Source organism: Siniperca chuatsi, linkage group LG21 (assembly GCF_020085105.1).
Source record: "Siniperca chuatsi isolate FFG_IHB_CAS linkage group LG21, ASM2008510v1, whole genome shotgun sequence".
NCBI classification, from domain to species: domain Eukaryota; kingdom Metazoa; phylum Chordata; class Actinopteri; order Centrarchiformes; family Sinipercidae; genus Siniperca; species Siniperca chuatsi.
In genome coordinates, this window is record NC_058062.1 from 24,871,650 (window position 1) to 24,882,585 (window position 10,936).

The 10,936-nt window shown below is 41.2% G+C and overlaps 1 protein-coding gene across 1 annotated transcript in view; it reads left to right on the top strand.

Annotated features, from left to right (window-relative positions):
* The window catches only part of abat (4-aminobutyrate aminotransferase), a 39,222-nt gene that overhangs the window by 25,816 nt on the left and 2,470 nt on the right, over positions 1–10,936 (top strand). Inside the window, exons 7-15 of the mRNA XM_044182747.1 lie at positions 696–776; positions 881–973; positions 3,270–3,332; positions 3,433–3,496; positions 4,588–4,736; positions 5,067–5,204; positions 6,807–6,974; positions 8,464–8,610; positions 10,428–10,539. Of these exons, the coding sequence (XP_044038682.1) occupies positions 696–776; positions 881–973; positions 3,270–3,332; positions 3,433–3,496; positions 4,588–4,736; positions 5,067–5,204; positions 6,807–6,974; positions 8,464–8,610; positions 10,428–10,539 (1,015 nt within the window). The remainder of the gene's footprint in view (positions 1–695; positions 777–880; positions 974–3,269; positions 3,333–3,432; positions 3,497–4,587; positions 4,737–5,066; positions 5,205–6,806; positions 6,975–8,463; positions 8,611–10,427; positions 10,540–10,936) is intronic.

Sequence of the window (10,936 nt, forward strand, 5' to 3'; positions counted from 1 at the left end):
TGTTTCCATCCACCCGTGTTTATTTGCATTTTTCTGCGACTTCAACGTCCACTGAAGAGACGAAAAATAGCTGCTGACTAAGACATCAGATCGGTGTGGAGCGGAGGGGGGGCTGGAACCTTCCTCACTATAATACACGAAACTGACAGAACTGTCATATTTCCATCGTGTGTACTACATTGTTTTTCACCGTTTGAGGTTTGACTGGCACTCATTTAATAACGTCATCTTGTTGCGCCCTCTTCTTCTGCAGCGGTTTAATGGCACCCGACTGGAGAATCGGTGCCACCTACTGCTTACCTCGGTAAACCAACTCCTAATAGTCGCATTATGGTAGTGGATGGAAACAGGCATTCATTCACATTTTCTTTTGCCGATTTTCTCGAAATTCGGTTAAAATTTGCACTACATGTGGATGGAAACCTGGCTAGTGATGCTTTTGAAAAATGTGATTTAGTTATTGGTGGATGTTATCAGTGAACAGAGCTTATACTGTTGTCTACCCTACTTTAAATGAACGACTACATCACAGTGTAGTAATGTGGGCAGGAGCATTTTGAAGGTTGATGAGAGTCGAATTGAAAAGAGTTTGCTGAATAAATCTTTAAGAAAAGTTTCAGTTTTGTTGACCAAAATCGTGCGTGTGTGTGTGTGTGTGTGTGTGTGTGTGTGTGTGTTCATGACCTTTCTTTCAGAGTACACTTGTGAACCGACCCGCCCTGGGAATCCTACCGCCTGAGAACTTTCCAGACAAACTCACTGAAAGTCTTATCTCCGTTAGTAAAGCACACACACTCAGACACAAACATTTACCAGCCAGAATTCAATTTTATTAAGCTAGTTAAACAACAATTCTGCAATTTGTCTTCCCTCCTGTCAGGTGGCTCCCACTGGAATGACTCGTGTTCAGACGATGGCCTGTGGCTCTTGCTCCAATGAGAATGCTTACAAAGCAATGTTTATCTGGTACAGGGTGAGTGAGTACACATTCGGACTACAGCCGCGTTGCCACCCAAAGTACCAGGACCTTTTATCCCCAGGAGCTACTTTTCAAGGAACTAAAAAGTTCTTCAGCCCGTTGTTGTGTGCGTTTCCACTGCGGTCTAAAGACCTGCAAAGATTAGGAAAATTACACCCATTAGGTTACACCCATCACACAGCTGCATAACTATTGTTTTAACTTATTAAACACATCACCTGCAGTTCAGCATGAGGACTGTTGCTTATTTTAACCTGTGCACTCTCACCTGTTTTAAATAGTGAGATTACTGGTGTATAATGGTGAAACTGAGAGCCACTGCTTCCTCAGAGCGCTGTAAATATTAACTAACCCTAACACAAGCATAACGTGTCTTTTTACATATACAGTAGTATATACTTGTCTTCAGATACAAGAACAGCCACTATACACACATTTGGTTCCACAACTATTTATTAATCTGCAAAAATATAAATGTGCAAAAAACAGCGTTTGTGTGCTTCAGCAGGAGATACGAGGAAACACGCCGGTCTGCAGCCTGCAGTTCCTCCAGAGGTTCCTGGTAGAAAACCTTAGTAAATAAAAAACACAGCTAACAGCATGGAGACTTTTCCCAGCTGTATTATCTATTAAATTGCACTTCTGTAAAGCTGGGAGACTTGTGAGAGATAGATTTTGATATTTTTCCCTAAGTAGCAAAGGACAAGATGTTCTGACTTTAAGGCCGTTGGTCAACAGTGTTGACCTTTTTTTCATGCCAAAAATGACTCAATGTGCTATATTTTTCTTTCAGCCTAAACAATAATGTGACAGACGGACGAATGGACGAATGACTGTTTTAATGTCTTATTCACACACTGTAGCTCCTGATTGGTCAAGTTGTTTTCTCCACCAGCCAATAGTATCTCGTGTCCAGAAGTTGATTTAGGTGTTTGACGTGTTACACTACTGTTAATAAGAAGCATCTTGCAATCAGTAACGTTCTGTCTGCGTCAGTAATGTTATCTGACGTTCTTGGAAGAAACAGATTTCATAACTAAATTCTTTCTTAGACAAGAAGCAGCAACAAAACAGCTGGGACAAACTACGAAAACGTGCGGGCAGCGCGCCGACATTTATAAAAAGGAAGCTAACGCAACTTTATCAAGTGATGTTTGTAACAATGTTATTTTCAGTTGGCTGTCTATCGTGTTGCTATCCAAAGGAATGAGTAAATTCCTCGATTGATAAACTTCTAAAACTTCCTTTAGATGTTCACTAAAGAAATATCACTACATTATCTGACGTTTTAGCTTCTCTTCTCAAGCTAAACCCAAACAGTGAACAGTATTTTAGTGAACCAGCTTCCGAATGATTCGCTGATCTACAGTGGAGAGCACAGGTAGCTGTGCTAATGCTAATGCTAGGTGAGCAGGAACGACAAAGAGATGTTCAGAGTTCATGATAAGTGGATTTACTGAGGAGAGAAATGAAAAATTCTTTTGTTGATTAAAATGTGACTAAAACTCATACATTTTCGTCAAAAGACTAAAACTAAATTCTGTCACCTGATTTAGGGGCGACTGTGGCTTAGTGGTAGTCCACCAATCGGAAGGTCGGCGGTTCGATCCCGGCTTCCCCCGGCCCACATGTCGAAGTGTTTTTGGGCGAGACGCTGAACCCCAAATTGCTCCAGAGGGCTGTGCCTTCGGTGTGCGACTGAGTTACTTAGTTGAAAGGCTTTGAGTAGTCGGAAAAGACTAGAAAGGCGCTATATAAGTCCAGCTAGTGTAGATCCAACATTTCCCATAATGCAACTGGATAGCTCTGCTTTCTGTTAAAAATAATCTTCAAGCCCAGACGGAGGTAACCCTGATGACGTGACCGTAACATCATTAGGTTTTTATTAATGATACTTTGTCTCTCAGACAAAGGTCCTCACTGTTCACTGATAGTACTATGATGACTAAGCTTTCTGTGTCATTAAGATGTAATATAACCCCTGATCATCTGCTAGACATGGTAGCCATAAACCTGCACCTAATGAGTGGTGACGGAGTTTGACTGTATTTTTTTTAAATACAAAAAAATTAAATTGGGAATGCTCAGCTGACACCTTGAGTTTCTTATCTTTTCTTTTCTAATTGGTAACTGAGACGGAACACCCTTTGGTTTAGTAAGGATGTTTATTGTTCTGTTCTCAAGGTTGATATTTGCTGAAATCAGAACTTAAATATTATCTCAACAACCAAATGTAAATTTAGCTTCATCTCTGTGTGAGGTCCTAACAGTGTGTTTGCTTTTGCTATAGAACAAGGAGCGAGGCCACAACACACCATCTGATGAAGACCTCAGCAGCTGCATGATAAACCAGGTGAGTGAAAAATCTCACTACTCATCATAATATTTTGGGATTTCAGCTACATTGTACTAAATATTTGCATCCTCCTCTCTGTTCTGTTTCTCTGTCTCAGGCTCCAGGTTGTCCAGGCCTCAGTATTTTATCTTTCATGGGAGGTTTCCATGGAAGAACCATGGGTACGTTAAATACTTAAATAAACACAACCTATTGCTGTTCTCCAGTAGTACTGCCACTGTGGTGAGTTGAAAAAAATGACCTTAGAGCTCCCCTCCCATGCTACATCGCATTGATTTTCGCTCAGATTTTGTAAACCTGCCATCGCACTTGCGCTGAGATTTGCTCTGCTTCTGCTCAAACTGTGTGCTTGCACTCAGACATGTGGCTGCGTGCACAGATTCCGTGCGCTCCAGCTTCAGCCCTTCTCCTCGCACTCAGGCTGCTTCTGTGCTCTCGTGAAACTTCTGCTCTCTGATTTCTCCTCTGCTCTCTGATTTCTTTGTGCAATAACCCTGTCACAATCCCCCAGCCAATAGAATGCCAGGTGTAGTGTTGACCAATTCAATTATCCCTGCCTCCTTGTGGGTGCGTTCGCTTTACTTCTTAGAGCGTCCCGTATGGACGGATACTCTTTAAGCAGGTTCATCCACTCCCACCCTCCTACATCTTTATTATTTATACATCTCTTGCTTTCTTTACAACTTTTGGAATAAAAGGACAGTTATTACATATACCAGTGCCCATACTTCTTACTATAATAGAATACTGTATAGGGAATCTGTGAAGGTACGTCACACCGTCTTGAATTTTGGGTGACATTTACGCCGCCATGTTGTTGTTGTTGTTGTTGTTAAAGAAAGCAAGGGAAGTATAATATGTCCATCAGTCCAACAGCAGTCATGTCATACTCACCACTCTGCTGCTCTGAAAGTCTCTTTATGACTAAGTGGTGTTTTTTCTTTCATTTAATTCCAGTCACTTCTTCTTGGCCATCTTTTCTATATTTGTGGTAAACTACTATCAATAAAACTCAATGCTTCCTGCAGATGTTTCACATTAAAAGCCTACCAGGAAAGGGAGGGATTGTGCCCTTTGAGCTTGCTATAGAGATAAAGATATATTAGATATAGATATATTATTAATAGATATAGATATGTACCTGAAGCACACCTGAACTACTGTACAGTGAACAACGATTAAGATTCAAAGGCTGAGTTACTGTTGCCACATTGTAGGTTCATGGCTAACACCATGCTTTTGCCTTGTTAAGGTTGCTTGGCAACGACACACTCCAAAGCAATCCACAAGCTGGATGTGCCATCATTTGATTGGCCGATCGCCCCGTTCCCCAGACTGCAGTACCCACTGGAGGAATTTACCAGAGAGAATGCACAGGAAGAGGCTCGCTGTCTGGAGGAGGTAGGCTGTGTGTGTGCAGAGGGGACAAAATCCAAAGGTATACAGTAATATGCATCAGTTGTTTTACTTTAGAAGTTACTTGACTTGGAAATTTTGAAAACTTTTCTGTCAAAATTTAATCGACTAATAATTTCAGCACTACTCCAGTGATTCATGCTTGTGCCTTTATAAGGCCATTTGATCATGCAGGAAGTACTGCCAGTGTGTATGATATTTGAGTGTTAAATTTATATTATAATATTATGAGATAAAAATGACAACTCTGAGAAAATAAGAATACAATGGTGTGTGTGTGTGTGTGCTTGTTGGGACTCTTGTGTGCGTCTCCAGGTGGAGGATCTGATCGTGAAGTGGAGGCAGAAGGGGAAGCCTGTGGCAGGGATTGTAATTGAACCAATCCAGGCTGAAGGCGGAGATAACCACGCCTCCCCAGACTTCTTCAGAAGCCTCCGCAACATTGCACGCAAGGTAACAGTAATCACTATGGCAACAGATCCTTTAAAAGGCCTTAGCTTGTTGTGCTCATTCTGAGTTACACCTATTTGGAAGGTATACTGGTTTACTAGCCTCAGACAGCACTATGTTAACATGAAATGCATCAAGTATTCCCAGTAATAGCTTATGATAGATGTCCTTTGGCAAAATAACAACATCTTACAATAGAGTAATAATATTTAGGGATTGGACTGCATTATATCATACAACAATGTGATCTTGTGACAGAGTGAGATTGTTGAGCTCTGTAAGTGCAAATCTTTACCACAAAGTGTATATTCCCTTATATTATACAGTATATTATAAGTACTAATGATGGTTGAGCTTTTTGTGGCTTTGAATTTATTTTACTTCACTAGACCCAACATGGATTCCAAGGCTGCAGGATAGTCAGGAAATTTGAATGAGACGTACACATGACACATATAGTGAGAAGCAATATGGCCGAGCAACAGATGCAACATGCTCAGGGAAAGTTAGTTGGTCATCATTCACAATGGCCAGATTTCTTTCAGACTTTGTTGGAGAGAGCGAGGCGGAGCTGAGCTGGATATTAATGTTGTGCTGAACAGAAGGACTGGCTGCAATCACCAGGAGTTCAGTCTTGAGAGATTAAGTTGAAGGGATTTTTGAGATCTATTTTGAGATATCACTGAGGCAGGCTGAGAGTCGCGCTGAGAGTCGGGCCGTCTGGTGGGAAGGACAGATAGAGCTGGGTATCATCAGCATAGTAATGGTAAGAAAACCCATGTGAGTGGATGATTGGACCAAGGGAGGTGGAGTATATTGAGAAGAGACGGGGACCAAGCACTGATCCTTGCGGTACTCCAGTTGCAAGGAATTCACACTTGGACAACGATCTTCCTGTGATGGAGGACTCAAACCAGAGTAGTGCTGTACCTGAGATGCCAAGTTCAAATAGTGTGGACAGGAGGATTTGGTGGTTCACCGTGTCAAAGTGCTGCTGACGTCCAACAAGATGAGAACTGATGACTGGGCAACAGCAGTGCAGGTTCAGTGGAATGACCGCAATGACTGCTCTTGAAACCAGACGGGTTTGAATCAAGTGGATTATTTTGACAGAGAGAGTCTGAGGCTTGGCTGAAAACGAGTTGGTCTGAGCAGTGAACATTGTTGTCGAAGCCAATTGTATGATTTGTAGTTTATTCAGGGATGTTGTGGTTTGAATCTGAATTAACTGTAAAGGTTTTGATGTGTTTTAATATTTTAATTATTGTTGTTGGAGCAGTAAAGCAGCTGTATATCTTTTATATCTGTCTGGGCATGCAGCCGCACGGCTGTGACTACTGTTTACCAGTGCTGATTTTGTAGATTTTGTTTGTTTGATAAATGGACTACGCCTTTCTAGTCTTCCAACCACTCAAAGCACTTCACACACTACATATCACATAATATGTAATTGACATGATATCACGGGTGTGGTCTGGCCTTGAGTCCTCCCTATGAAGACTTAGTCCTGCTCAACTTTCCTTCATTTCCTCTTTCTTGCATTCACAATCCGTCTACCTTGGTCACTTTCCCATGTCTCAGTCTGTTAACCTTTTATGTCCCCAGCATGGCTGTGGTTTCCACGTGGATGAAGTACAGACAGGTGGAGGGACCACAGGAAAGTTTTGGGCCCATGAGCACTGGGGCATGGATGACCCTGCTGACATTGTCTCCTTCAGCAAGAAGCTTCTGACTGGTGGCTTCTACCACAAAGATGAATTACAAGCTGATAAGGTTTGTCATTTTTAAACTTTTTTTCTGCAATGACCACAGACCACATATTGGTGATATTAGTGAAGTTTTATATGTTGTGTTTCAGATTTGAACAAGACAAAAAGTCTAAAGCCTTGTTTTAACTTATTAAACACATCACCTGCAGTTCAGCATGAGGACTGTTGCTTATTTTAACCTGTGCACTCTCACCTGTTTTAAATAGTGAGATTACTGGTGTATAATGGTGAAACTGAGAGCCACTGCTTCCTCAGAGCGCTGTAAATATTAACTAACCCTAACACAAGCATAACGTGTCTTTTTACATATACAGTAGTATATACTTGTCTTCAGATACAAGAACAGCCACTATACACACATTTGGTTCCACAACTATTTATTAATCTGCAAAAATATAAATGTGCAAAATACAGCGTTTGTGTGCTTCAGCAGGAGATACGAGGAAACACGCCGGTCTGCAGCCTGCAGTTCAGTGTGCCTGCCGTTTCATCTGAAAAAAATAAACGTAATCTCACTGCGACGACATTAACAAGATATAATTTTGTACGATCGATTTAGCCCTTGCCTTAACATACACCATTAGTGGTTGGCGTTAGCATGTAGCTAATGTTAGCTTTTGGCTAGGGTAGCAATAGCATGACAGCAGTTAGCTGTTTATTGCATTTAACAAGCAGCATGTGGGCCATATGTGATTTACCTTCAACCGACTAGTCCTGCGGTGTCTTCCACCACGGCTTCAACAGCGCAGCAGCTAAGCCGGTTGGTTTCTGAAGATGGTTTCTGTCAGTTTAGATAGTTCTTATCACGCTGATGTTTGTTCAAGTTCAATTTTTCTGATAAGTTTGGTTTTAATTAGTTATTTGATGCTATAAAAAGGGGGTTTCACGTCATGATTGACAGCTGGGCTCTACTCCCGATTGAGTCGGCCAGGTGTACGGGCGGGTCCTCGATACCGTGGCTCCAACTCCGATCACTACTGCACAGACTCTGGCTCCAAATGAGGTCACCAGTGCAAGATGGCAGCTCCCGTATCCGGGATATTTTGGCTTGATGTTTGTACAGCGGGAGGAAGAGGAGACGCGTTGCTCATAAAATCTAAAGGGCTCATCATCTGGGGAACATGAATGCGCATGAGTTGATGTAGTTACAACCTCCTCATAACCACAGATATCCAGTCTACTGTAGTTTCTTTTATTACAAAGTGATGATCTAATGGTTTAAAGTCAGGAGGAGGAGGATCACCAACATCATTATGGCAGAAAGGCCAGTAGTATTCTGCTCTAGATGAAGTCCAAAGGACTGTCCGTCCAACACTTGAAGTTTGGTCACTGCTAAAAAAAACCCACTGAAAACTCTTTCTGACTGTTTCTTTATTCAGATGTGTTGCCATGTATGAGTGTTGCGTACCTGTCACTTTTAGATGTTTATAATATCATTGTCACTTTTACTTACAGGTGTGTTGGCTTGTGCATCTGCTTTGTCTTTTTTTCAGCCATACCGTATCTTTAACACATGGATGGGTGACCCATCAAAGAACTTGTTCCTGGCTGAGGTTCTCAATGTGATTCGCAGAGAAAACCTTCTGGAGGAGGTGACCCGCTCTGGGAAAGCCTTGCTAAACGGCCTTTATGAGCTACAGGTAGTGTGTTTCTGTGTTGTGCATATGTAAAGGTGCGGTTTGTTTTATTTTGTTGAAACTTGTGGGAATTTTTATTAATTCATTTTTGTTTTTTCATTTCTTTTAGAAAATTTAAGTGACCCACTTCAGCTAAGCCTGAATAACATAATGATGTATGCTCTAGGCTGATTTTTATTATGCCAGGCTTTCAGCTTTGCATGCCTAAAGAACTACTGGCTTTCTGATGCCGGCATCAGTTACATAAACCCATGAAGTACTGTGTTTGGAGTAGGGGTGTCGCAATATACCGGTATTGACGATAACCGTGATATATGATAATATCGTGTAAATAATCCAGCACCTCTTAAATTATTTCCTTTTCTTTCTGTTCTCGTTTTGTCATAGTAGGTGGCGTTAAAGACAAAACACACAATAAACAAAGTTAAATTTGAATGATAGCATTATTATTTGATTTTTTTTTTTTTTTCAGATTTTCTGTAGATATCGCGATAATATCGTTATCGTGAATTCTTTAGCCCTAGTTTGGAGGTTGAGTATTGAGTATCTTTAAGGTTTTATGGATACTTGAAGAAACCAGGGAGTGTGATTAGCTGATCAGAATATCTGGTTTTGGTGTGATTTATGGTTGCGAATGTAGCCTTGCCTTTCTGTCTTTCTTTCCTCTGTTCTCACTCACTCTCTCTCTCTCACACACACACACACACACACACACACACACACACACACACACACACACACACACACACACACATCCCATCGCTTCAGAGGACCTTACATTGACTTACCTTCATTTCCTGGAGACTTACCTAACCATAACCACTACTTGCCTAACCTTAAACCCAGTCTTGCGTTTTGTCCCCAAAAGGAAAGTGAGTCCCAACAATGTGACTGTGTAAACAGATTTAAGTCCCCACACACAGCAGAGAGGCCACAGTGGACAGAAGTGTAACACTAGACACATTTTACTTGAGTTAATGACAACAATACTTGTTACTGTGAGTGCAAAAAAACCTGAGTAATTTATCAAAACACCTGTTCAACAAAACATAAACTTCCAACAGCTTTCAACTGCTGTGCCCACAGTTTCCACCCCCTGCTGGTATGTCCTACACAGCCACAGTGTGCTTGTTACAGCTAATTGTTATGAGCAAGCTAAAACGAAAGCTGTCGGTATGTAGCCTGTTTAGTATAATTAGCAAAATATCTTAATATTCGGCAAATTCTTACAGACTGCAGCCCCCACTCAAAAACTAGCCCCTCCTCCCTCTGCCAGCGGTACCTGTCAGGCAGAGGATCCGCATCAGCAGCAGAGGACAGGATGAGTGATAGTGACTGATTCTATGTTATGTATTCTTTTTAAACTTTAGTCAGTGTTTTAAAGTCAAGAATATTATTTATTTTAATTAGAAATTCTCATTTGTTTTCAGGGAGATAATATTGAGTTTATATCGCAACTTTGCTGCTGCTGCTCTATAATATTTTGTTATATTAAAAATACTTTTTAATCCTGTTCTGAATTTATATTTTTTCTTGCACAGCAATACAAAAGAACGGATAAGAATATTGGTAAGGTACTGGACGACTAATCCTCAGAGATTTTGCCACACTATACTGCGCTCACTATCCCTTAAATAAGTCTGGGTGTATTACACCATTTTGGGCAAAGTTGTAAATCAGTGATCAGAGTTGACGTTTGACAGTATTGAATTTTTATGTTCTCAATCATAAACAGGCTTATTGTAGTTTACTTTGATCATGCTTGGCATGAATATGAGCTAAATGTGTGTGAACATGAACCACGTGCGCCTTGTCCCCAGGCTCAGCACCCCGGCATACTGAGCCGCGCTCGAGGACAGGGAACCTTCTGTGCCATTGATATCTGTGATGATGCAACACGCAACAGCATCCTGCTGAAGGCCAGAGACAAAGGTATGACGTACATCCCCATTCATTCTTTTTTTTTTCTTATTTGGGGGGCCGCTATTCATCCATTGTGGCACGCTCTCATTTTGCGTGGCTTGGGGTGTGGGCGCTCTTGGTTTGGCCCTGCTGTAGGGATGCACTGGCAGTACAATGGAGCAAAGGTCCATAGAGGCACCGCTATCATAAACATTGACAGTCGCAGCAGGTGTGTGTGTGTGTGTATATATATATATATATATATAATACACAAAAACAGCACTGGTGGGACCTGGATACAGCTAATCTCACTGTTAATAACTGAATAAATTGGACATTTTACATCATTACATTGTCTGAAAATGTCTGACTGGCAGTGTGTAAAATGAACCGAAATAAAACTAGGTGTTTTAATCACTGACAGTCA